This window comes from Haemaphysalis longicornis, unplaced genomic scaffold (assembly GCF_048455015.1).
Source record: "Haemaphysalis longicornis isolate Haplotype H1 unplaced genomic scaffold, Haemaphysalis longicornis Haplotype H1 scaffold_1, whole genome shotgun sequence".
Classification (NCBI taxonomy): Eukaryota; Metazoa; Arthropoda; class Arachnida; order Ixodida; family Ixodidae; genus Haemaphysalis; species Haemaphysalis longicornis.
In genome coordinates, this window is record NW_027526203.1 from 107,477,040 (window position 1) to 107,504,933 (window position 27,894).

At 50.5% G+C, this 27,894-nt stretch overlaps 1 protein-coding gene across 4 annotated transcripts in view; it reads right to left on the bottom strand.

Moving 5' to 3' along the window:
* The window catches only part of LOC144178855 (superoxide dismutase [Cu-Zn]-like), a 98,786-nt gene that overhangs the window by 30,037 nt on the left and 40,855 nt on the right, over positions 1-27,894 (bottom strand). For 2 of the 4 annotated variants that reach the window (XM_077706998.1, XM_077707013.1), the window contains exons 2-4: positions 15,308-15,441; positions 13,794-13,890; positions 9,958-10,027 (exon numbers count right to left, since the gene is read on the bottom strand). In XM_077706998.1, the coding sequence (XP_077563124.1) occupies positions 9,958-10,027; positions 13,794-13,890; positions 15,308-15,436 (296 nt within the window). In that variant the 5' untranslated portion in view covers positions 15,437-15,441. Of the gene's footprint in view, positions 1-9,957; positions 10,028-13,793; positions 13,891-15,307; positions 15,456-27,894 lie in introns of all 4 variants that reach the window. The other 2 variants (XM_077707006.1, XM_077706991.1) reach the window with 2 other exon arrangements.

Here is a 27,894-nt window from a genome sequence, read left to right on the forward strand (position 1 = left end):
ATCAACAAACAAACCAAATGCATGGTTCGCGTCATTACCGCCCTGTAAGAATGAATCGACCCGATGCTAAAATTAAACGGCAGTCCAAACAAACAAAAAAAAAACTCCCAAGCATTTCCCCGAGAGTGAACATGGTTAAGTGCGAATGCACGGGGTGATGCTATGAGGGGGAGTAAAGTTCAAATCCGTTGGCATTCGCCCGTGAGCGCGCGCGAGCCGACCCACGGAGGTCTGGCAGTTTATCGCTGCATATATAGGGGGGTACGCCGCGCCGAGCCAGGTGGCTGAGAGAGGAGGCGAGCGCAAGGGGAGAGGGACAGCGGCGCACGGCAGCTGCAGCCGAGCGAGGGGGAGAGGAGAGAGTGTGACGTCACGGTGGAGAGAGAGGCGCGCGGCAGCTGCTGGGGAGAGGAGGCGCGCTGTGACGTCATACCATGACGTCACGGCGCGAGGAGCGGTGCGGGGAGCGGCGCGCACCCGCGCAGCCACGGCGAGGAGGCGGAGCGAGCGCGGTCACGTGGTGAAGTGACGTCACTGCGCCGTTGCTACGGACGCTTTCCCTCCGCTCCGCGCCGTTGCTAGGGAGAGGAGGACTGCGGACGGACGGCGCCGCCGGCGGTGGAAGGTTTGGGGTCGCTTATAAAGTGCATTCGCACTTAAAAGTCCGTCATCATGCGTAGTAAGGTTTAGGCGAACCACGTGGAAGACTACGGAGCGCGTGCATCGTCGTGATGTTAAGGAATTGCCACCGGGAATCACCTCGTAGGTAAGTTGGTCAACACGTCGTAGGATCCGGTAGGGTCCGAAATACCGTCGCAGAAGCCTCGCACAGAGTCTGCGTCGTCGGATGGGAGCGCAAATCCACGCACGATCCCCTGGGTGGTACTCGGTGTCTCGGCGCCTCGGCGTAGGAGGTTGTAGCGTCTTGTATCTAGCAGCTGCTGGTCGGTTGTACGAACTCAAGCGAGCTGGAGGGCCTAATCCGCATGCCTAAAGGGAAGCTGAAGCGCTTTTCAAAAAAATTGAGTTAGAGGCGGGTTTATATAGGTTCTCGCATGCTGACTCCAAATAATACATTTAATTTTGTCATACACGAGTCCAACCGCCATTTATCTTGCAAAACACGCGCTGCCGTTTGAAAGACGCGTGCTCTTCGTTTTTGACACCTCTAATTGATCGCGCGCTTCATGACGTCAAAGGAAAGGCACCCTTCGGCCGCGCAAGCGCTCGGAAGCATTCGGAAAGATCACGCGGTAGCGGCGCTTGCCCTTCCCGTGATCTAGCTTGCAGTTCAGTGTTTGCTCATGGTTGCAAGTTCTTTTTATAACTCCCGACCTGTTGGGCGATGTGGAACTTGAGGTGGCCGTGGCAGCCGCCTTTCGCTTGAATCTTGGAGCTTGAATTTGCTTTACACAACCAAGAACCCCAGAACAGTGACGCTGTGACGTCGGCGGGAGGTTTTCTTCAGAACATTTCTGACCTGAGCAACCAAAATAGGGCGTTTCTATTGCTTAGGCTAACATTAGCTACTGCCTCGACTGTTTGTTCATATGTAAGACACCATTACGCCTAAGAATAAGTAGCGTTTATCGAATGTACCAGGTAAAAGCAGGTAGGTACGTGCCCTGCGCAAAAATTAGCTTTGATGCTGTTTTAACGTGTATAGGGGGGAAGGGGACAGCATTATCTTACCAGTACATGCTCAACTAATAGGCGGACTCTGCTTTACAACTACCTTTCTTCGTAGTCCCCCACCCAACCATTCCCCCTCACACACGCAAGCGGGCGCGCGCAATTTTGGCAGCGGCGCTACGTGCCTCTTCGATCCCTGCCCTGGTTCGTTCAGTGGTGTCTTTCTTTTTGCCTTGCATTTGTTCTCGATATATTGTAGCATACTGGCGCCTCGCCGAATTAGCGGCTCTAGTGTTGCTGGATTTTCGCATCTGTGTTGCGCATTCTGCTATCATATAATACATCCACCTCGTTATGATAGGCAAGCCGTCCTAGTTAGATTGTAGTTAGGTCACTTTTGGTAACATTCACCAAAGGTTTGTGATAATAAATCGTGGCCTTATACCACCATTGTTATATTTCAGCATTACCCGCCAGTCGGACAAAGGCCGTCTATTCACTCTTCGCTCTTACTTTTTTTTAGTCTCATCGTAATTTCTGGGTTACTCTGCTTTGGTGTGCTTCCTATCAACGAATATCGCTAAAGCACAGGTGAAGTTCAACGGAAACAAGTTGCTGCCAGGATATAATATGCAGGTACACGCAATAAATAGCCCCAGCGCACCTTGGTTAGAGATTTAGGCCCCCTTAGCCACTCGCGTATGATACTTTGGGGATTCGGAGTGGTATTCTCCCATTCCAGACAAATATCTCTTTGCAGCATGTATACTTCCAAAATAAGTAATATTGTGGTGCTCCTTTTACTTTAAAGGAATAGTATTTACCTATTAGCCGGAAGAGAATTTCTATCAGGATTGGAACGTTGTTTTATTTTCGCGAAAAGTTGGGTTTTTGAGCACAGTTCCAAGTCCCTCAGGGAAAGAAAACCGACGCTTTTAAATAAATAGGCATTTCCTGAACAAATACGACATTCTTCCTGGAACATGAACGAAGCATCCCGGACCAAAGTACAGCAGTATTCACCATCCTTACTATATATAGCATCAGATATGAACATCAATGTCCGTCGCTGTCAAAACAAAAAGAAAAAAAAACGCATTAGAACGTTTTACAAAGCATGCAACTTAGGGTAATATATTCTTTGTCATCAAGCACCGCCGTCTCGGCTGTCGCTTCCGTATGTTATGAAACATCCCGGCATGGTAGTACCCCCTTAGGAACATGGCATAGTAACAGAGGTCTGATTTGGCGTTCGTGCATACTTTTTGAACACGCAAATTGCACGCGTAAGTGCTACCAAGAAAAAAAAAACAACACAAAAACCGAATGGCATCCTCCCTGTGGCGAGCCTCTTGAGAAAATGGTCGCCATCCCGCCCCGAGAAAGTGGATGTCCATTGAACCTGTTGTAAACCACTACACATGTTGATGGGGGAGGGTCTGAAATGTTCCTTGTGATTTCGGCGCATGTTAAAGATCATCAGGGGGTCAAAATTATAGTGGTGAAACAGTGCGCAAAAAACCAGGACAGAAAGAAGAGGACAACAACACGAGCGAGACAACACGAGACAACAACACGACAACAACAACACGAGACAACAACAACATGAATCTGTACCAACTTGCCCAGTTCGCGACACTTTTGAGGTCAAAATTAATCCGGAGCCCTCCACTACGTCGCGTCTCAACGCCTGCGTTGCGTCGGCGCGTTAAACCCCACAATCAATCAATCAAAAGTTCCTCGTTGTCTCGGCGGAAGTGTCGCTTGCACTCGAATTCTCTGGCGGCAAATGCTGGGTTGGGCCTAGCCTGACACATGCGCTCGGCGTATTGGGCAAGAATTGCTCTATTTAGTGACACTAGCCCTGCCTAGCCTTCAAACATAATCCACAAATATCTTTACCAGGAACACATGGTGGGGGGGGGGTCCCATTGCTCATAGGCACCTTATTAGATGCGACTGCATCTCATTCACTCGCCTTGTCCATGCATGCATGCATCCCTCCATCCATCCGGCGTCGTCGTCGTTGTCCGCGTCAGCTGCGCATGCGCTCTCCGCCGCTCTCACCGCAGCGTTATCTGCGGGTTAGCGCTCGCTCCTTGCAATGCCAGCTGTGCGTCGGCGCGCGCTAGCGCTCGGTTAACGCATGCGCATGCGCTGCTCTCTCTCATTCCCCTCACCGTTATGCGGCGGTATACAACGTGGTACCTCCGCCGCTCCGCTCCGTCGATCCAGCGCCGGTGCTGCGATGCCCAACGCTGCTTTGAATGGAGACTAACAGGCCTGCTATCGCGATGGTCGGCGCAACCGCAACAAGCACCGGCCAGCCCAATAACAGAACTGCTAGCACCACCGACGATGAGGCTGCAAAGCGACGTGCACGGGATGCGGGAACCCCGTAGTAGACGGAAATGAATCGTACGCGTTCATGGCACGTTTCACGCGATGGGAGAATCAACCCAACGGAAACGCCGAGGGAAACCCACGATGCGTCGCATCTACACAGGGTTCCCGCGAGGGGAGGTGGGCGTAATTATTATTTATAATGCGATTCAGATGCTTGTTTTGTGGTTTTTTTTTAAATGAATACTGAGCCCTATGCTGTATGTCCGATTAGCCTGACGCATGCGCTCTGCGTCTTAGGCGCGAACTGTTGAGTCCTGCCTGGTTTTTTGTTTACGACACGACATTTTCCGACCAACGAGAGGGCAACAGCTTCGCTGTAAAACACGGCAAAAAAGAGCGTGGTTGCGTGGCCGCTCCGTCCGGAAGTCCAGCTATGACGTTTCCCGGTCGGTTTTCGCCTCCGCTTTTCTGTTTTCCGGCATCGCGCACCGAGATGGGGGCGGAGCTTCGGGCCACTTTTGTTTGCGTATTGCGCCGCTTCTATTGCAGGTATTGCGGAAATATTTTGTACACGAGAACTATTCGACGTGTACTTACTGCTGGTCAACTTTTCTTTTATTTGTAAAACCTCTTCACCTTCCCTTTAAGGTATCCTTGGACGTCGGCTTTGAGGTCGTCGTCTTCTACGTGCGGAAGCATGGGTTCAAGAATCATTGTCAGCCGTCTTCCATAGACGAGCTAGAATGGGGTCATCTGCGTAGTCTCCTGGGTAGCCGTGTTGTATGCGAACGTGACATACGGAAGGACTTCGTCCCAAGTCTTATGTTCAACGTCGACCTACATAACAGCATATCCCCGATCGTGTAGTTCAGGTTCCGTTAGCCCGTTCGCTTGGGGGTGGTACGCCGTCGTTCTTCGGTGATCCGTGTTGCTGTAGCGTAGGATTCCTTGCATAAGCTCCGCATTGAAGGCCGTTCCGCGGTCCGTGATTAGAAATTCAGGGGCTCTATGTCGCAGCACTACCTGGTTTATGAAGAACTTGGCGACTTCTTGTGCGGCCCCCCTCGGAAGAGCGGCGGTCTCTCCGTAGCGCGTCATGTAGTCTGTCGCTACGATAATCCACTTGTTCTCGGGTCGGGATGTAGGGAACGGGCCCAGAAGGTCCATTCCAGTCTGTTGGAAGGGCTTTGATGGGACGGCGATGGGCTGCAGAAGTCCGGTGGGTCTCGTCGGCGGCGTTTTCGTCGCTGGCAGTCGCGGCAGCGCCGGGCGTAGTGGGTGACGTCGGATTGAAGGTGGGGCCAATAGTACTTCTCCTTGATGTTTCCAATAGTGCGGGCGGTGCCCAGAAGTCAAGAAGGGGGGTCATCGTGGCATGCTTCCAGAAATTAGTCACGAAGTCTGCGGGGATTGCAAGAAGATAATTCGTTCTCGTTAGTTGGTTGAAATTTTTCTCCCCGAGGACGGAGTTTTTGAGGCAAAATGCTGGTAAGTTGCGTTTGAAGGCCCTAGGTACCACGTTGAATCCTTCGAGGTATTCGATCATGACGCGTAACTCGGGGTCGGCACGCTGCTGGGTGGGTAGGTCGCTCTCCGTTACGACTCTGAAGAACCCGCTGACTTCAGTGGGGTCTTAATGTGGTGGGTCGGCGGGGGCGCGAGAACGGCAGTCGGCGTCGGAGTGTCTCTTGCCGAATTTATAGACGATTCCAACGTAGAATTCTTGCAGGCGCAAGCTCCACCGCCAAAGACCGCCAGAGGGGTTCTTCAAATTGGTGAGCCAACACAGTGCATCGTGGTCCATCACAACCTTGAACGGTCTACCATACACGTATGGGCGAAATTTTGAAATCAACCATTTAATAGCCAGGCATTCCTTATCAGACGCTCAGTAGTTTTTATCTTTATTCTGCAGACTTTGGCTGGGATAGACGATTACTTTTTCGTTACCGCTTTTCTTTTGGACGAGGATTGTGTGATGATGTTCAGGTTAGGGCGATCATACCATGCGGAAGTGGATGCCAGGAGTAAGAAATCGGGACACCGGTTCGACGGACAAAGAAGACGAACATTTATAACCAGGAGAATTCTCGCGATTAGAAGGTTCTCGTGGCTAGAAAGAGTCTCACGTGGTCGATACACGGGGATGTCGTTGGAGAGATTGAAGGTGCGAGCGACGCAGACGTCTTCAGCAGAAACAGCCCGGATCAAGGCGCAGCTGCTGAAGAAGTGAGAGGCCCAGGAAGAGAAGATGCCGTGGTACCGTCAGTGGAAGAGCAGATGCACTGGAGACAGGGCCAGGGAACGGCGTTGCAGGGGCCACGTGGTGTCTCAACGTTCTATACCAACGGTTGCAGAACACCTGGGTTCTCGCTGTCCTGACGTCAGGCTTCCGAAACCCTCGGACTCGCCTCGAACATCGATCCCGCTAGGCAGTCTATCTTCCGAGCCCCTTCTTCTTCCTCCTCCTCTTCGTCTTCCTGGTTCCGGTTGCTGCTTCGCAATCCACAATGATGATCCAAGGAGACAACTTGCACTGGTATTTTTCTTCTCTATTTTCCCTTTGATTTTGGGCACCTCACCACAGATGGCACCCAAGCCTATATCACCGGCACCCGTGAGCATTTCCTTTGCGTCGTTTTCGTCGAAATGAGCGAGCACGGTAGGGCTTTGCAGTCGTTTTCAGTCGTCGATTCGTGGAAGAGGCTACACGTCCTTTTTGGTGAGTTTGTTCAGTCACCGGTAGTCAACGCAAAACCTTAATGTGCCGTCTTTTTTCTTCGCGAGTACGACCGGCGGAGCCGAAGGGCTTTTCGATGGCTGTATAATGTGGTCGCTGAGCCTGAATTGGACTTATGCCTGGATGGCTTCCCGCTCTTGTGAAAGACACGCGGTACGGTGACTACCGGGCAGGTCGGGTCCATCTTCGGTTATTATTCGATGCTTCGCTAGAGGTGTCTGACGTAATATTCAGTTCGACGAGAAACACTTGTTGCAGCGATGAAGCAAAGCCAATAATTTGTCCCGCTCTTTTCAAAGTACCGCCGGATTCGCGTCGAAGGTATGCGGACGCTTGAAGGTATATCTTCGAATGCGCGTTCAATCTCGGCAACCGCGATCACGTCACTTGCTTCTTGCGTTTCTTCTAGGAACGCAATTGCAGCGCCCTTGTTTAAATGCTGGTACCCCTCTGTGAAATTATGACCAAAACGTGGGATTGGCGTTGCTTAAAGCGCGCAGTGCCTCTTGCGATGGAGACACCGCGGTCGAGAAGCAACCTTTGGTAACTCCCTACGATAGCGTCGACGTCAGGAGCAGCATCTTTAGAGTAGACAGTGATTATCAAGCTTGCGCGGGTGGCAGGGTGACATGATCATCGGCGATCCTTACAGCAGCACGGTGTTCGGGGTTCGGTTGCGGCGTTATGGAGTGATCGGAGGAGAAATTTATCGACTTTGCCTGCAGATCAATTATTGCACCGTTCACCGTCAAAAAGTTTACTCCAAGAATTACGTTCAGGGAGCGGTTAGGCAAAATGACGAATGAAGCAGGGTACGTGGTGCCGTCTATGGTGACGCATGATTTGCACTTTCAACTTGGCGTTACGAGATGGCCTCTTGCTGTGCGTATGTGCGGACCGTCCCATCTAGTCGTAACTTTCTTCAGCTTAGACATGAATGATTCGCTCATTACTGAGTAGTCGGCTCCCTTGTCTATGAGGGCGACTACATCAAAGCCGTCGATGGGCAAGTGGACGTCGCACGCCGCCTTCCTTGAGTTCCTGGTGCGTCTTGGCATCGTATCTCGGCTCGTACGTGTTGACGGTCGGGCACTATGCAGCGTCGTTGTCCTCGTCTTCTCAGTGGCAGGCTCGGTCAAGTCGGGTACGCGTCGCGCCGTGTGGCTATCGTCGTGTTCAGGAGCAACGTCAGGCTTAGATCGGGTGTTCGGGCTGAGGGCACGTCGTAGACCACGATCTTCGGTGCGCCCTTGCTTCGTTGGAGGGTTTCCGTTTCTTCGTACTAGAACAACTTCACCTCCAGAAGATGCGGCTTTTAGTTTCGCCTGCGTGGGCTTGCGGATCTTCTACGCGTGAAGTCTGCGTTGCTTCGACGGCTTGGCGATAGGTATGGGTTGGGCGACAGCGAGCGGTTGAAGCGCGCTGAACCTCGGTTGGTGCCGGAGAGGTATTTTTCGATATGCTCGCCGGGGAGGGGTCGTGGTGCGTCGACGGACAACCCTCGCAAACGGGACTCTTGTAGGGGCAGCGACAGTAGATGTAATCGGCCTACCCGCAGTGGTAGCACAGCCAACGATTATCGGGCGTTCGCACACGTCGGTATCCATCGGCGTCTGGTTTTGAACTACGGGGTTCGGCCGAGCGGCAGTGGACGGCGGTACGGCGGGGCCTCTTGACGACGAGTTAGAGGTGGGCGGGGTCGACCAACAGCTGCGGAGTACGTCATAGCTTGTGGCTCGCGGGGTGCTTCGGACGGCGTAGAATTGCCCAAAGTGCATTGAACTTCTTCCCGTATCAGGTCAGTCAGGGAAGCTATTCGGGGTTGTGGCGTCGTCTCGAAAAGTTTCCGTAGCTCCTCCCTCACCACTGCATGGATGATCGCGCGTAGTGTGTCGAAGCTCTTAGCCCCCGCACTGATCGTCTCCGAAACCAGCGCATTGACTGGGCGATCGTACTGCCTCGTTCGAGCTTCAAGGGTCTTCTTCATCGCCGCCGCCTTAGACGTTAATACGGTAGCCATCTTAGGAGGGTTATGGACGAACCAAACAAAAAGCTCTTGCTTTGCACCTCGCATGAGAAATTTTAGCTTCTTTTCTTCTGTCATCGCCGGGTCCGCACTTCGAAACAATCTCTTCATGTCCTCAACAAAGATCACTACCCCTTGGTTGGGCTGTTGCGTGCGCGTTTCTAGCAAAAGTGCAGCTCGTTTTTTTTTCGCACGATGGTGGCGAACGTTTTAAGAAACTCGCTTTTCAAGAGAGTACAGTCAGTCAGGGAGATTTCGTGGTTCTCAAACCATGTTCGAGCTACATCCTCCAAATAGAACACATGCTGAAATGTTTCGTCGTCCTCCCACCTGTTAAAGATCCGGACGTGCTCTACGTTCTCCAACCAGTCCTCCAACCAGTCCTCCAACGTTCTCCAACCAGGAGATACGCGGAGCGATGGTGGTTCCCGGGGATGTTGCAGGTCGAGGGGGGTTTGTTTGGTTACGGCTTTCTTACTCTTGCTTTTTTTAACAGGAAACCGAACTCGGCCGGTAAACCTTGAAGTCGGCGGCTTGCTCGACTTGGGCTGGCTTGTCGGCTTTCAGAGGTGCATAGGGAGCATGAAGGGGGCGTACTCCACACCTTCACCAGATTTCACGTAGCCAAAGACGGTGAAGGAGAAGCAAGGTTTGTTGAGCGAACTTCTGCTCCCCTAACTCAATCAATAAACAGACGGCGAAGCAGCAGTCAACGAAGTGAAGTGCGTAGGCGAGTGTCGGCGAACCGAATACCATGGCGTATGCTCTGCGGGCATTTATCTTTCGGCGCGAGTGTTTCTCCAGCTGTCAAATCACATCGAGAACACCGTAGATAAAATATTATTGTTCTAGACTAGTGACGATAGGGCGAAACTCTCCCCAAAAAATGGGATAACCCGTGCGGAACAAAAAATTACGAATGGAACACGCGCTTGACTTGGCACAGAGGTAACAAAGTGCGACGCAGCCTGCCTGTAAAAACGAAACATAAACAAACAAACTCAATGCATGGTTGCCGCCAATATCATTGTTTATCTTTGAGTCGACTGAGCACTCAGAAACATCCGACAAGTGTTCTCCAGATATTCTTCGCTCTAGGAAAGCGCCCAGGTGTTCCAGCTAACTTAAAAATAATTTTTCGCTGTTATTCCCGAGCCGCAATACTTTCTTCACAGTAAAAATTATTAAACTGAACCATGACTGATGTTATTACCTCTCTGCAGCGTCAGGTGCGCCATGTGATTTGTTAAGAGGATTGTAGTGACCTCCAGTCGAAGCGCATCCTGCGGGAACAAAAAGAGTGCAACCAAAAATAAAGACACTTCAATGGGCCTAACATTTGCAGGAAAGGTTATCTGTTTTTTGTTCACCTGAATTAGGTTATTTTTAAATTTTTTGCTTCGGCTAGCGAAGAAGCCTTTTATTTCTTAGTGACATCACATTGAAGGCTACAGCTTATCTACAGCTTTTGCAGTACACTGCAGGACCATGCAACCCTCCTATTTCGTTCAAATGCCACGAGGGGGGGGGGGGGGGGGCGTGGGGGGGATATCTCCCCATGGTTGAAATACTGCTTTACGTGCGCTGGGAAATGCTTATTTCTGGGATATCAAAGAGCATAAAATCATGCACCTCCCCGTCTAAAGACGACGATGGTCGAACGCAAAGATCTCTCGTGAGGGATTCCCTGGTTGTCCTCTGAGTTTGGACTTTGACTCTTAGACGGTTTGTACTCAGACTCGTCGAGCTTTGAGCTTTAACGTTGACTCGCACGCATTTCTGACTTTAGATTCCAACGGCTTGGACTTGGCCATCCGATTCCTCACAAAGAAAGCTTCGCTGCAGCTATCGTCGCCGTTAGAGGGAGGCGTGCTGGATTTTTCTGTTCAATTCTGCACGTCCACGACGCACCCTCCTCCACGTCCAAACCGCTTCGATCGGGTCGGAATGGCGCAGTCCGATAGACGTCGGGTTCACCACACGAAGCGTTTTTTACTTCCACTTCACCCACATTCATAATCATCGTTTGGGAAAGTCGGCTTTCCTGCAGTGCGTTTTCGACGCGCCATGCGCCATGAGTGCGGCATGTAAAAGTTCTTCTTTAAAACAAATATGCCTAAACAGTGGAAATGACGCTCAGCGTATTCCACGTGCACTATTTCTGGGTTAAAAACTAGCAGCACGCGTCAGACCATCTAATATTTTAGTGCACAAGAGGAGTAAGTGAAGCAATTGAAAAATATTTTTAATGTAAGTATAAAGGCAAAGAGAATAAGTGGTCCAAGTCTCCTTTCCACAGGCTTAATTCCTTATCATCAGATATCCTCCCAATGAAGATAATAGGCAACGAGATAGGGAATTCAATCCGCCGATCATTCGAATGAGAAAATGTGTCCTTTAATGCTAAGCTTTCACCGGCAATACAGAATAGAATGAGTCAGAGTACTGAGCTTATTAAGAAGAAAATAAAAAAAATCCCTAGAACGGGAACGAAGTCACTACCTCCAAGTGAAAATAACGCGAGATGCTGTGCGCCCATGTTTGCTCTTCTAGAACAAATGTAGTTCAACGCCTGTGGTTCAAATAGGACCTCGTGTTTTATCCTCGTTTATTTGAACTTGAAAGCAGGATATTCTGCAAAAATGCGTCTAAACGCTCACATTATTTTCCTGATGACTGCTTAATTCCTCTTGTTTCGGTGTCCAGCGACCGAATTACCTCAAATAGGCTATTCTCTTAATTCGGAAGCGTGCAATTTAAAGTGTTTGTTTTCCTGATCACCTGATTAGCTGACCTATTCTCATTTCCTTCAACCTATTCCAAAGCTGTTCTTGTTTGAAGCGGATTTCCAGTGCTCGAGGCACTGTTTTTAGGGCGCGACACAGACCCACTGTGTCACAGAAACCAGCGGTTTCTGTACTGCAGTTTTGAGCTCTTGCCTGTGATGTAACATTTCTCTGCAGCGTTGCATTAATCAAACAAACTCCCCACGAGAATTGTTTTCTCGAAGGTTTCTCCGTACCTCTCGCGTTGTGATGTGCCAATGGCCGCAAAACTATGGACAGAGTAGAACTACAGTCGTCTATAATACAGCTACAGATATTTATTTTGATAGCCGAAGATAGACTTCAACATAGCATCTAGAAAGTCTCGTCTATAAAAACAGTTTAAAGGGACCCTGCAACACTCTTTGAGCAGTGCAAGTAAACCTGCGCGACGTTTAGATTACACTGCCAGGAATACCCGAGCCAAATATTACACGTGCACGTGAAGCGGTGAGCGCGCAAATCGATGTGAAAGACGCGGAAAAACCAACCGCTCTCTCTTCAGTTGTCCTCATTATGCAACCCCTGGCATGACCTAAGGGACGTCACATAGGCCATGGCTGCCCAATAGGCTGTCACTGGTCAACTTCGCGGCTAGATTCTCCCATTTCCGTCGTCGTCATCGCTGTGTACGAACCTCTTCTATGCCTGAACCTGTAGGCACAGTTTTGCCGTTTCCTTTGTGTTTTGAGTGCGCGCGGAGTTTGAGTGATAAGCTCAATACTTCCCTTTCAACGGGACCACTCGACTACAAACGTTTATTGCTTCAAAAACGCTCTACCAGCCCGAGCGCGCACTTGCGAGCAGGCACCCATGCCTGCTTTTTTGCGGCACCAGACCGGAAATAGGCCACTCCGCGTTGCGGAGAAAAGGAGAAAACTACCCGGCATGTGATACATCGAAGACCGCCGAAGAGAACGCCGCGTGCCGCCCCCTCTCCGGGAGAGAGCGCGCAGCTTTCGTCGCGTTGTCCGCGGTCGAGTTGAGAGGGAACGATTATGCGCGATTTCTCATCGCGCGTAGTTTCGTTAATTGTGAACGGATTTTCATAATTCTTGCGGGAGGAGATTTCTGGGGCAATAGACTTTATCCCAAAATACATTACTAGTAGTCGATGGCAAGTGTTGCAGGGTCCCTTTAAAGTATGCAAGCAGCTGCAGAATTATCAAAAGAAAGTCTCAAGTCCATCCTGAGATACCTATAGAAATTGGATTGAGACAACGTATCGACCGTTGTGTATTAGAAAAATTCCGATAGTGGCCTCAGGATCTGTCTATTAGAAGTTGGTCGAAAATTTCTGTACAGCTTTCTAATTATTTTTAATAAGAGTACTACATGGATGAACGGCGTCGTAGATGGAAATGAAAGCCCGGTTTACCGACCATAAGTAAACTATGCGGTGTTATTAGGCTAACGACGGCGAACGTTATATACGTACTCCTCGTCTTTTAGCAATGTAGACATCGTTTGATGCAACATAAAGCAAGAAAAACATCAAACCTACGTTTTGGAAAAATTTATCGTGAGTGAAAAACGGCTTAGTTTCCCTCGCAGTATATTGCGTTGAGCTCAAGGTGTAAGGCAGCTTACACTCTGCATGCGGCTGCAGTGGCAACAGTTGCAGTAACTCGTTGGGCAGCTTTAATTGAAATGTAATTAGATACTAAAATCAGACAAAGTTTTATTGGACGATTATAAGGCTATAGTGCTATAAGTGCTTTCACGGTGCTTAAGAACAGGGGTTTGTCCAGAATTTCGATTAAGGGGGGGGGGTCGAAATCCTTCTTTGGGGGGGGGGGGGGAGGGCAGGGGGTGTATAAATCTCTGGGCAGGGAGCTTGTGGTTGTGGAAGCTTTTTTGGGGAGTGTCGAATTCCTTCTGGAGTCAGCGCGCACTTTTTTGCTTTGTTTTGCGGCCCTAAGTGAGTGCAATCGCTGCTTGTTACCAATAATATGGGCTCGCTGGTGATCCGTTGGGTTATAATTTAAAATAGTTGTGGATTGGCACACAAGACATCCTGCGTAGTGGTTCCCATTTAATTTCCTATCAGCGTAAAGAAAAGTTGCACAAGTGTTTGAAAATATGGCCTGCAATTTCACACCACGGCAGGTGCATTATATCAACGTCGCTTTTAGCGATTTTCCCCTTTCTGCTTTTGCTCCGCGTGTGCGGATGATGTCATAACCCCCCACGAAAGACGTGAGCAAGAAATTTGTCCACACACCATTCCTCAGATCGCCGTACTGATGCACATGGAAACCATGAGGTCCTTTCGGTAGGCCGGTTATGTTTCCTTCCACTGTCATGTTTTCCCCGGGATCCTGCGAAAAGAACATGCAGTGATATTTTTACGACTCAGTTTATTCTGTGCTCCAGCGGACTAGCATATAAGTACCAAAGCTGGGCTGTGTTATCCCGGTGGGAGCGTGGAAATTTTCTAAACAATCAAGTATAGTGTACGAAAGAATGAAAGTGCATACAGCGCCGTTTAGATGGGCGTCATGATGGGTATGCTAAGATTACGAGAACATCTTAGTGTGTATTCGGTAATAGCGAGGGAGAGAGAGAGAATTTTATAAAAACTGTCAGCCCCACAAACGGCAGGGCTTGCTGCTTCAAATGGGGGTTCGGTAAGAGAAGGTGGGTTTGTAATTAATGGGCGCGTTTAAGTACACAGCAACGCCCACTCATTCCGGGTGGAGACGTCGATCAACGCGCCAATAGACTCAACGATGCGCTTTCGTGCAATATGAGCCTGAACTCCGCGCTTAAGAACAAAAAATAGTGAACATCACATGCTTATTATTGGGGCAATCCTTGGCTAATCTTGGGCTTCTTTGCATTGCACATTTGTTTTTTGTAATGCGTCCTGAGCATGCAAGTTTAAAGGTGATGTGATCCTACCTAGCAGATTGCTCAATTATGCTTGCAAGCATTGCTTTGATGGTTAGTGGTGTCAAATGTCCTGCCCTGCTGCCGGTGAAGGGAGACGTCGAAGGGAGCCATCTCTTTTCGACTTTCCCCCGATGGCCACTGGAGGGACACCTTTAAGGGTAGCATGCAAACTGTAGGCGAGACGGCACTCCATGTAGGTTTAAAAGCAAGGATTATACATCGTAAGAATGTAAACAGTATTTAGTTTCTGAATTAGGATGCGAGAAAAAATACTTTAAATGTACAGCACGTAATTGATTCCCCAACTGAAGGGTCATTATGAAAGCTCTTGTGAGTTCCTGTCACAAAAGTGTAATTTTTGTGCCAGAAATACCAGCAGGGGATGTGATTTCTTGAGTTCTCGGCTAACTGACCATGAAAATTGCAGTGTATAATAGGAACACACTGTCAAGGACGCAATAATGTACATAACTTTTGCAACCTGAATTTGGCTGCAGAATTTTTCAAATGACATTCATCGGCATGGAGGCAGTGCGTGCTGCTTTTAGGTTTGAAAAGAGACTAGGGGGCCGTGAATGTACGTAGAGAATGAGCGGGATTAACACCTCATGAGCGCCCGTCCTGTCTTTCTTCAAAGTCCCTTCCTTGAGAAACTTCAAATAAGGTTATGTGATACAGAAAAGCCCAAATATGCATGAATCAGATAAGATGGGGAAGGATGGCCCGGTTATTGCATCCGCATCGGAAGTCGATTTGGCCCCACAATGTCCCACTTATATGCATGTCCCATTGTGGTTTGTCAGGAGTAATTTTCCTTAGGGGAGTGCCTAAGCCCATACATACCTGGCGAAATGTGACAGAACCACTTATGTTGGAGCCTTGAAACACGCAGACCGCTTTTCTGATGTCCTGCTGCGCGGAGAGTGCGCTCAATATGGCGGCTGCCAAATGAAACATCAAAAGGTTTTTCATAGTGCCTGGAAAATAAAAGCTGCACTGAACGTTTATGCTGAAAAATACACAAGCGTTTGTACGGAAAATGTTGCAGCGGTGTCAGGCATCAGCGAGACATTCCCAGCAGGTGTTAAATCATCCAGGCAAATTTCCACGATAAACACCCGTACACCGTCGTTTACGAGCGGTGTCCCACTGTAAGGACATATTGTGGCGACTTGTTTTACCCCGCCGCTGCAGTAGCATGTTCGGTCCGGCGATGAGTTAGTCGAGGACTCTTGGAGGTCCTGGGGTAATTCATTTAGAATACTGACGGTGACATTTGATTACAATTGATTCGAAATATAATAATTAAAGGTCGTACGCTATTTAGGTAAGAACACAGAAATACTTAAATACACTTAGCTAAACTTTTTAACTCCCGAGTGCCTCCTGGCATCTGCCCTCATTCGCTCTGGTTCGGCCGAGTGGACCGTAATCTCTAGGTTCCCACATCGTCTATCCAAAATACTAAAGACTTCAGTTTTATTACACAAAAACCGCCCCTCCAAGGGCGTGTCTCCAATGAGAGTGAGGAGGGACTACTAAGTAACGCACACTGGGCCACTGATTGGCCACATGAACAGCAACCAAAGGTTTGTACGCAAATAATAGCCCCATATACACGGACACCACGAGGGAAGGTCGAGTGGACTAGCAGGTTCGACCCGCCAGTTCGACCTCGACCCATCCCACGTTTATGTGAACTCCATCCAAAGAATAGAGGTGAAGATACCGGAGCCGCTCCCGGGAAAGAACCTATTCAGATCACTGATCTCAACTTAGTTGCTGGATGGCGCTTCGCCGCTGTCGCGGCCGGGCGCGCGCACGGAAGTCGGGCGTCCCGGAAGTCGGGCTCGTCTGCTACGCTTCTCAACCGCTGATAAGCGTCCCCTTTGGCGCATTTGGGCATTTTGTTCTCACTTTATTGCATTTTGGCTATACACATCGCGTTCACATCGCAACTTATGCTATACCGAAACATACGACGTTAATATGAAGCAGAATTTAATTGCGAAGGAGGACGAAAATGTCACTTGGGTCTTGGTTTGAGAGGAGACGATGCATCTCGAACGGGATTTATGCTAAAAATTTATGCTAGGGATTTATGCTAGAAAGAAAACAACGTAGGCACGGCGTCAGGCTGTAGACGAGTTCGTGAGCCCATGCTGTCAAAACAGTTGTCAGTAAAGTGGTCATTGCAGAGCCTGCTGCCTGGGGATGGAGCCCATTTATCCCTTCTTAATGACCTAGTTACACGAGCACAGTTAACCATGGTTAAGCGAACCGCGGTTAGACAAAACCGCAGTTTGCTGCGCTACACGACAGACAAAACTGCGGTTACGTCGCTAACCATGGTTAACGGAAACAGCTTGGCCACCTCAGTTCGGTCACGCTAACCGCGGTTTCCGCAGCCGCAGTGCTCAAAATCGCACAAGTCAGTTCGGACGCAAGTGGCGGCGCATCAGCGTAGGTGAAAAAAAAAAATGGGCCCATCTCCCCGCGAGGGGGACTCGAGTAAATGCGTCGCATAGGGGGTGGGTGTATTGCGTTAACGTTTAGTGTTTGGGGGGTTGGTGCTATCACGTGTACACCACGCAGCTATCACGCCGCTAGCACGCCGCTGAGTCGCCAACGCACGCCGCTGACGACGTAGTTTGAATGAGTCAAGGATATAAGATATAAGGCGCGTTCGTAGCCTTTGATTCTGTGTCGGTTTTGTCGTGCAGTGGGAAGAGCACCATGTACCTTGCGTTCCGCCCGCAGGGTCGTGGGATGGAAACCAGGCGCCGGTAACTGTTATTTCTTTTTATAGTGTAGGGGGAGGCTGGCTGCTGCGGACGCCGACGCACGAGTGACATCGTGAGTTATACAAATGGTCTGCATTTAAAAATCGCCTGGCGTTCGGAAGAGATGAAGGTTCTCAAATAGCGGGCGCCCCAAAGCTGTCCCCAAGACGCGCTTGCGTTCTTTGCATTGCTCTCTCAATCAGCGCGACTGCCCGTCAGCAGCGGCGGCTCATTTCCCTATCCGCCCGATCAACTACGACAAAAGCCGTGCTAAATTTGTAAATTCCGCGCATCGTCCGTCAAAAATGGATATAGCAGGCAATCCTGAAGCGTTTTCAGCACTCGGAAACGATCGGCGCGCGCGTCGGCAGTGCCTGCCAACACGCCGGCACGCCTGCCCGCACGGCACTGATAGCGGCCCGAACCGGCCCAGACCACGGCAGCAACAGCTTATCGCCGCTCTTCGAAAACAATCTGATTGCGGAAAAGAACTTTTACGTGCGAGAAAATGGATGTTAGTGCGGTACCCGCCGCGGTGGCTCAGTGGCTAAGGCGTTGCGCTGCTGAGCACGAGGTCGCGGGTTCGATTCCCGGCCGCGGCGGCCGCTTTTCTGATGGAGGCGAAAAGCAAAAACGCCCGTGTGCACGAGATTTCGGCGCACGATAAAGATCCCCAGGTGGTCAAAATTAATCCGGAGCCCTCCACTACGGCGCGCCTCATCGCCTGCGTTGCGTCGGCGCGTTAAACACTACAATCAATCAATCATGTTAGTGCGGTGAAAAATTGTGCAATGGATTGTAATTCGCAGTTGTAGAGATAGTAGCGGTCAAATATCTACCGCGATGCTAAGCCGAAAGTTCCCAACACCGAACAGACCTAAGCAAACCAAGCCGGTTGCGAGCTGTTTATTCCCTCCCCACCAGACACGTCATCCACCACATCTATCCCACATTATATCCCCGCCCAAACTGCCCGGCATGTGGCGCTCGAGATACCACGCCACACGCCATTTGGGAATGCCCCTCTTTACCCCCGTTCCGTTTACCCAACCCTCCCACTACCTGGCTGGAGGTGACCGGGAGCTCCTCACCCGAGCTACAGCTCCTGACCGCCACTAGGGCTCAGGATTACCTGGCGCGCCTCCCTCACCTGAGGGACACTCGCGAGGACTGAGCCTCGTCAGAAATAAAGTTATTCTCTCTCTCTCTCTCTCTCTCGCCGCGTGCGTGTGCGTTGCGTTTGGGTCAGAAGCGACTGCTTTAACGATATTTTTTTGTCTACACTGCTTCTCTTTTGATTTTTTATCGTGAAGTTAAAAGTGTGGTAACTTATTTTTGTTACGCTCACAATCAAGTGACCGCGGTCACCAAACTTGCAATTTCGCGTGTAACAGCCAAAACCGCAGCTTGCGATAACCGCGGTTAAAGTTTGGTAACCACGGTTCAACTTCACTGCGGTTACTTTCGCCGCGTAACTAGGGTATAACCACACAACACCGGTATAAGAGCGAGGGAATCTGCGTAACAAGAGCCACAGCTAAAAAACGACACTGATATGACATTTGCGTTTCGCTACGTATCACGCACGTCGTACAGAATATCGTAATACTTCCAAGTGGAACGTCTTCCCAGACGACTTCTGTGGTCTGCTCGTGCAGTTGACGGCGCAACAAGCAGGCATTTTTTGCGGAATGCGCGCGAAACCAGCCTATACGTAGCATGCGCCATGCTGGAACAGCGGCCATTTGCCCGACTTCCGGGACGAGCGCTCGAACTTCCGGCGGCCGCGTGCCGGAGAGCTCGAAGCACCATATATATTAGTATGAAAGTGTATGCGAAGCGCCATCCAGCAACTCTAGTGGAGATCAGTGATTCAGATCCTCACGGCCCACCGACTCGAGCGGTAGACACGGGGGCTCCGAGTAAGCCGGTTTCCGGCGCGGCCAACCGGCCCTTGACAACCCCGCACTGCCGTTTTGAAGAATTTGAAACACATGGTGTGGGTGTGCCTGCGTTCCCTAGGGACAAGGAACGCACTATAATCGATGCGTTGACAACACCTCCCCCTCACGTTTTTCGCGTGCAACGTTCTCGCACCTCGCGCTGCCATTGGCTGCGGCCACTAGCACGCTAATTTCCCAAGGAGGAGATGCGGGCGGCGTCAGAGGTTTTAGCTTACTGTGTGTACCATGTGTTCCGCGCGTACCTTGTGTACGGGGGCACGACTATGCATGTGCGAATTCGTTCCGCTATGGTGCTTAAGCGGTAGATACATGTTTGTCTTTGGATCCGGTTTACGCGCCGGTAATCGTTTCGGAAACCACTCTCCGCACACGGTGCGCGAGCGCCGGCAACACGCCGGCCTGCTTTGGTTCGCGCCGTTCCGGCGTGCCTGCATGCATCCTTTGGCCGCCCGCGGGATAAATAGGGCCGAATAGCCGAATTGCAAAATCCAGGAGGAGAGGACACATCGAATAGACGCGCCCCTCCCGCACGAGACGTCATAAACGCCGCTTCCGCTCCCCGCGCTGTTAGTGGCTGCCGCCACATGAAAATAGACGCGAGAGTCTCCGGCCCGCTCCCCACTGTCGCCGATGCTTTTGCGGCACGTTCGCGACTGATATTTTCCGTTTGTATGCGTTGGAAATACATATTTATGTGGAGCAGTAACTCTGTTCGGAAATACGGAGCATTTACGAGACCGTAAATATTTCTGATACGGTCTTAGTGGGGTTAATTGGGTCTGTACAAGCGCCAGGTGTGTGCCACAGGCCGGCGTCACGAAACTGGCATATGCATGCAGCTGATTGCAATTCCACTGCCTTAAAATTTATTAACAGTGTGTCCGCAAGCAGCGTTTGCTCAGATGGTCATGCTACGGCTATACACTATTATGTAAACTGGTTTCGTGCGCTTACATAACCTAGAGGAGCGCTCATACCTATACGGCGTGCCAGTTACGCTTGCCAATCCCATACGTCAGATATACACTTGAAAAGCCAGTGTGGCATAAATTTCACGAAGATTCTACGCAATTGGCACGATGAACAATGCAAAGTTACACTCAGGGATCCGCATACGACAAAACATTTAACGCTGGGTTGTTTGTCGTGAGGTGAGCGCCGGCAAACATCTTTTATCTGCGACAGATATCCTCCCCGAGCAGAACGGACACGGGCTTATAGAGTAATCCGCGTCCGCGATTCAATGAAACATAGTCTTACGACAGATGTAGTCGGCAGAATCTAGCACAAACTGAAATCACAGGGCTTTATCAGATACCACACTCGTCCAACGACACATTTTATCGTTTTTATCGTTTATGAACTGCCTACTGCCTATCGTTTATGAACTGCCAACAAATGCGTCCGCCGAACGATCAGCTGTTCGCATAAGTCAAAAAACGAAAATAATTGAACGCGCAGCTTCTGTGTGGGATCACTAAACCGTTAATTTTTTTATTTCGCTTCACATTCGTACACAACGATAGTTAAGCGTCCCCTGCCCCTCCTCCATATCCTCCGATATAGCAGTGCATTTCGCAACTAATTGCTCTGGTTGTCCCTACCTCGCTTACGTTTAGGCAACTTTCTTTAGCATTTCCGAAGGTCCACTGGTTTTTGTATTCCCGTACGAGCTATTCTGTTTCTTCCCTACATACAGACCATTTATTTTTCCGTAGTTTCACTAACCTTACTTGGTTCTTGCTATAGGGCGTGAGTGTGCACAAACGTAATGACGCAGTGCCTTAGGATATACTTAAATTTTTGTGTAGCTTATATTCCCATAAAAATCACAAGATATTGTCAGGTTTTCGGTAATTACATACACGAAACGTATCTTTTACGACGTATATATTCGAAACCAAGCCACATTTCTTGTCCGCGCTGCAAAACAAAATCAACCTCTCACTGCGCGAATATCAGGTCTAAACGAGGCCACAATATAATTCACTTGTTCCTGACGTATTCAAGAAGGGCTTGTTGTTGGGCGAGTTGGTGCATTTTCTAAAAAAAGGGGGTAAACTGCGCTAAGGAAGACGCCACACAGAGAGAGGTACACAAAGACAGGCGCAGACTTGCAACTAAATTGTATTCCACGCAGAAACACACATAAATACAGACAAGCCTATCATTGCGCACGCGCGAAAAAACAAAACAAAACGCAAAACATAACACATCAACAACATATGGTGAGCATTTTCACAAACGCTCGTCGATAAACAGTACTTGTTCGTTGGAGTTCCGCCTCGCACGCCAACTGGAGGTTGGGGTGGCTTTGCGATCTTCCGGGTAGCAGATCTTCTCATTGCAGAAAAATGGGGCCTCGAAGACGAAGTAGAAGTAATGCAAGGAATATTTACATTTATTTTACACTTATTTACATTTGTACAGTATACAGTCAAAAGCGGAAAGCATTGGGACTGACTACCTTCCTCGGCCAAGCCGATGGTGCACGCACTGTACTGTAAATCAGAACGGCCGGTCGGACTCTCGCGCTCCGTTTTTAGCCCACCAAGAGTCCAGCCCACACGCAGCAAACATCCAATCATGACACACCACCAATATGATGGACACGTACACTCGCTCCCTATATGTGGCAAGAGCGCACAGAAATATACAAGACGAAAATGTCCCTCTACACCCGTGGGGTACTCTTTGACCTGTCCCCCTCGCATTCCCCACCAGGCCGTCGCCCCCATCGTCGCCTCATCGGCTGCGTGTTCCTCGGGTCGGAAAATGACGGGTGCGGACAGGCCGGCGGCACGTGGTACCTTGGCCTCTTGGACGGGTTACCGCGGGTAGCCGACACCACTGCCTGCGATGAGTCACGTATACCCACGTGCGAGAGGCCCACGCGTGTCCGCGCCTCCCCGTTTCCGTGCGCAGCGAGAAATTCCCGGCGGACGGGTTGCCATCCTGCCCGGGTGAACGGCCATCCCGATTCTGTGCAGAACCGTAGACATCTTTACAGTGAGCATTTTCACAAACGCTCGTCGATAAACATCTCACTGTTGGGCAGAACAAGCGACGTATCGCTGACAGAGTCATTTTCCTTTTTCCTGATATGGTAAGCCTCGCGGATCTCTCTTGCTCGGCTATTCTTGCACCTATATAATACGTTAAATTGATTGACAAGTGGCTCACAGAGTGGCTTTCACGTGCCCGCCAGCAATGATTAGGGAGTGTTGCGATGTTGTCATCCCACCGCTGCCAACCCGTTGCTGCGTACGGGAAGGCCGACCCGAGCCGAGCTCCGTCGCCTCCGACATACGTGTGGTAGCGTGGTTTGAAGCGAGCTGCCAGCCAATGTTGCAGCCGTGAAGAAGTCCAGAAGCTGTAGGCAAAACGTAACTTCTTTAGTTCATAGCGAGAGATGAGCCGGAGCCAAAGAACAATGCCCCGACGGGAGAGATTACAGTACAGGACTCGAACAGAGTGACAGCATTGATTCACTGCTCAAACAGTAATGAGCTACAGTGCTTGGGGGGGGGGGGGGGGTGGGGGTCTTATTTATACCCAAAGCGCTAACGGTCGAAACAAGCGTTCCCTCAAGATTGTGCACCCGACACTAACAGCACATACATACACAACGCTCTTTCCAGAGTTCGTGAGCAGTCGGTAGTAGCGGCGCATGCTGAGTCCGAGAGAGGGGAGAGAGGAGGTCTCCGCAGCGGTCGTGGGGCCTCTGTGTCCTTGGGACAGGTTTCTGCGTGTTGCGTCGGCACGCCATCGAAGGTTCATCGCGCCGATAGATAGGCGCCAGAGATCCGGGCTTGTCACAGCTTGCTTGAATTGTCGGCGGCAAGTGTGAGTCACTGACAGGGAGAGCCTGCTTGAAAGGCGCACGTAGTAGAGGCTTCGCCGCACAGCCAAGGAGTGTTGAAACAAAACCCAGTGGCGGGCTGATTCGTAACAGCTTCTCCACTGGGGGTCCGAGATCCCGATGTCCGATGTATAAGTGTTTTCAACTGTTGTCCGGAGGGATGCTTTCGGAGAGAAGTGTTCGCCAGATGATCGACTCCAGGCCTGGGCGTTCGACACCGTGCTGGAGCTTCACCGGGCCGGTCACTGGACGAATAGTGGCTCCCCAAGAACGTGTCTGGCTTGGTCAGGCAAGCAACAGAACACAGGAAGACACAACTGCATCGCTGGCAAGTGCGAAGACAAATCCACACTGAAGCTGTACCAGGCTTTTAGTTTGCGATAAAATACGCTAATAACTAACTGCACTAGTTATATTTTAGCCCAGCAGTACTTTAGACAAGTACACAAACCCGAAAGGTGACATTTCGCGTGATTGGAAATGTCGCGCACAAAAATAAATGTAATCGTAAAGGGCGAAACCTGCTCCAGGAAAAACAAAGGAATTGAGAAAGTCAGGCGTTACAGGCCACTTCTCGCGATTTGAGCTCTGGTCGTTGACCTGAGCTTTCCCCTTTTTGAATCGCACCTTCGGTGCGCCTGTTCTCTGACAGCTGCTGCGTCCGGTCGAGAGGACATCGGCCTTCTTCCGAGACGCGTCTCGAGCGCGAGGAGAAAATAGCTCTATTTTCCAGCGCTCGAGCAAGGCGTGCGCTTTCGTTCTCGGCCGCTCCGAGATCCGCTGAGACCCGGCGCAAAGTGTGCGAGCGGTGCTGCCACTCGGCAGGCCCGCATAGGAGCTCTTGTCGCACTTTGTTGCGACACGTTCGGTGAGCGAACACCAGAGGGTGCTTTCGCTCTCCTTTCGGGCTGTCAAGGCCAATTTAGGCACGGGCGGCCCGGTCTCATAAGACGACTCAACAACAGGTGACACCAGAATCGCTACTAGCTCGGCAGGCCGTGGCTCGACATCGAGTATCTGAGTTGGAGGTGGAACGCTAGCGACTTGCTCAGTTGCGGCGTCGCCAGGCTTAGCTGCACCGTGAACACCGTTCAGTGTCTCCACTGCCGCTCTGCCCCAGCGTAGCTCGGTTCTGAACTCGCGTCCTTAGAAACACCTTTCGTTTCAACGGACTCGTGTTGCCTTCTTTCGCTAACGTAACGGTTTAGGCTTTCCCGCGGTACGTCGTTAGCCTGCGAACTGCGCGCGTTCGGGTTGACAGCCGTGGCGACACTATCGTTACTTGAGTCCTTTGCAGCGAGCCGAGCTGATTCTTTCCACGGCAGTTTCTCAAAATGGTACCCCTTTTCGCGTAACATCTGATCCGACCTGTTAGAGAATAGGGGCGTGTATTCCAGAAGAAGTTGTGGGGATACCGCCGCCTGCGTGACAAGTTCACCAAACGGACCTCCGATGCTGACATTAGCAATCGGCAGGCGCACGTTTCGTGCTGCTACGGCCTGCTTCACCCCAACACTGTCCCGTCAGTTGATCCGGTTCAATGTACGAAGAGTGGATCATGTCTACCGTCGCCGCGGAGTCGCGAAAAACTCGGCACGGTTTACCGTTGACAACGAGCTAACGTACTACACGTACGGCTTTAGAAACTGCCTGCTGTCCTCACTCTGAGCTAGCATGTGAAAGACAAGCCTGCCCGTTTTGCAACTCGCAGCGAAATGCCCCGTCTCGCCGTAGTTGTAACATGCAGCCTGTCTGCGCGCTTCAAAAGCTTTCTTTCTGCGTTGCTCCTCAGCGTCTGCGCTCTTCTCATTCTCGCGGCCAGTTTCACTATCCACGAAAACTACTTTTCTAGCTCCACCGTCTTCCTGGGGAGCTCTGCCTTTCGGCCCTGACTTATCAAGCCTCGGACTGAACTATTTTTGGCCGTCTTTCGGCCCCTCCGCACCTCGTCGTGCGACGAACTCGTTGGCTAGCTGAGCTGCATGATCCACAGTATTTAACCCTGGCCTATCTTGCACCCACAGTCTCAGGTTTTGTGGTAGACGGCGGTAAAACTGCTCGAGCCCGAAGCACTCAACTACCTTGTCGGGCTCTCCGAAAGCCTTTGCGTCTTTGAGCCACTCTGCCATGTTAGCCCTCAGCTTATAGGCGAACTCCAAGTACGACTCGCTCTTAGCTTTGTCGGCTTCACAGAACTTCTGGCGAAACGCCTCTGCTGACAGCCTGTACTGTACTTCCCTCTAGATTGTGCACCCGACACTAACGGCACAGACATACACAACGCTCTTTCCAGAGTTCGTGAGCAGTCGGTAGTAGCGGCGCACGCTGAGTCCGAGAGAGGGGAAAGAGGAGGTCTCCGCAGCGGTCGCGGGGCCTCTGTGTCCTTGGGACAGGTCTCTGCGTGTTGCGTCGGCACGCCATCGAAGGTTCATCGCGCCGATAGGTAGGCGCCAGAGATCCAGGCTTGTCACAGCTTGCTTGAATTGTCGGCGGGAAGTGCGAGTCACTGACAGGGAGAGCCTGCTTGAAAGGCGCACGTAGTGGAGGCTTCGCCGCACAGCCGAGGAGTGTTGAAACAAAGCCCAGCGGTGGGATCATTCGTAACAGGAGATGTCCGCCTGCGTGATTCTCAAGCCACTATGTAAGCCACTCTTCAACTAAGTTAAGATATTATGTAGGTGCAAGAATAGCCGAGCAAGAGAGATTTGCGAGGCTTGCCATATCAGGAAAAAGGAAAATTACTGTGTCAGCGATACATCGCTTGTTCTGCACAACAGTGAGATGATGTCTATCGACGAGCGTTTGTGAAAATGCTCACGACATGTTGTTGATATGTTATGTTTTGCGTTTTGTTTTGTTTTTCGCGCGGGCGCAATGATAGGCCCATCTGTATTTATGTGTGTTTCTGCGTGGAATAAACTTTAGTTGCAAGTCTGCGCCTGTCTTTGTGTACCTCTCTCTGTGTGGCGTCTTCCTTAGCGTAGTTTACCGCTGGCGTATTCGTAGGTGACACTGGTGATATGCTGCTGCCGTCGCCGACGCCCGTAAGAGCGGCCAACTAGCGCGCAGAACCGCATCCCCTGATCGTTCTCGGTGGCGTTTAAACACTCTACCAAGACGTAGCTGTTTTTTGAAGTGCCCTAAATGCTCATTTGCTAAGAGGCGTCACCATAGCAAGTTGTTTAGGGCGCGGAAAGGCAAAAAGAAGCGAAAGAACCAAAACATTGCATGAGCCCCTATCAGCCACACAGCGCACTTCCCGCAAACGCCGCGGAGAAGTGGCGGCAGGCGGCGGAGCGATAGCGAAGCTCGAGGGCTTCGGGCACGGTCAGGCTAGGGAGCCTACATGCCAGGCTTCCTAGCCCGGCCTTGACTCGGGTACAAGTTAAGAACAGCAACAGTCTATGTAGTGTATCACACCGCCGAAGCACCAAACCCGCGACGATCAGTGCGCGCGCATTTTGATAGAGGATTGCTGTAAATGCATAACAACTGCTTTTGTGACCGAGTTTGTTTATTGTCGCTGCAGTAATTTATAAGCAGATTAAGTCCAAAATGTCAAGGAAACGACTCGTGTCTGGTGTGCCTATTGTATGCGTGCACTGGTGGTAATTATTATTGGTTGTATGTTAAATCTGGCGTCTATCATTTTAGAACTGATCGATTGTTTACCGCTCACCCCACCAGTTCGTGGACGGCGCGAGATTTCGTCATTATGACACACGAGTAAACAAATTATTTTTAGTCTAACGCGCAAAACAGTGCGTGCGTCATTAATTTGTATAAGAAACACCACGTTACGAAGATCGATGCAGTTATACGTAGGTGAAGTAGTCGTGCTGAAGCATAAATTTCGCGAGGAATGCAACATCATGCGCGTTCGACGACGACGAGGAAAACAATTGTAGATTATGCTGATGGATGATAACATTGGCATCAAACGCTCTTGTGTTCAGTCGTGTGTGCACAAAAGCCACGCCATTGGAGGTGCACATGGGTACGCGCTGTGTGTACGAAGAAAAACAATAACAGAGTTTATCCTTTCAGATTACCGTGAAAAATAATTTGGCTTGCGTTTCGTTATAAAACGTCGGTTTGTTTCATTTCCTATTCCTAGTTATTGCTTCTTAGATGTGCATTGTGTAACCACTAGCCTTCCGAGGCGGCGACCTGCGGTTCTATTGGCTGCCGGGCCACAGCGGCATCTGGGGCGACGAGGACGCCGGCGCCTGAGCCAGGGAAGCCCACAAGGGGAGCACCACAGTTTCCCGGGACGTCACTGCCTTCGACGAGGCCCGCACCGTCGTGACCCGGATGGTGCAGACGATGCACCCCGACCCTCACGTTGTGAGTGGTCTGGCCCGCGTAGACCCCGTGAGGATGGTATTGCGTTGAGAGTTGATGAAATCTTCGACGCTCACAGGAAGCGATCCTGAAGTGTGCACGCAAAAATCGTGCGTCACAGCGCTGCACTTTTCGCGGGAAAAACATCTTTCAGGCTTAGGTTTCCTCAACTCTCAACGCAATGCCATTCTGATGGAGTCTACGCAGGACTTCCCAAATGCATAGCAAATTCTCCATTTCTGAAAAATGTGCTTTCGCAGCTGCCATGCCAGTTGTGATTCTGAGAACACCATTATAGGTTATAACAGGCCATTTAACTTTTTTCAGATGTGTGAGTGTCCTTTTACGATAATGGGTAAAATGCCTGTACAGGAAAAATGTTGTTTTTGCGTCATAGTTACAGCTCACTCTTTAATTTCCGTTGTTTGAATTTACATCTGCTGGGACGAGCTCAAATAAATCGTAGTTGAAGCAGCA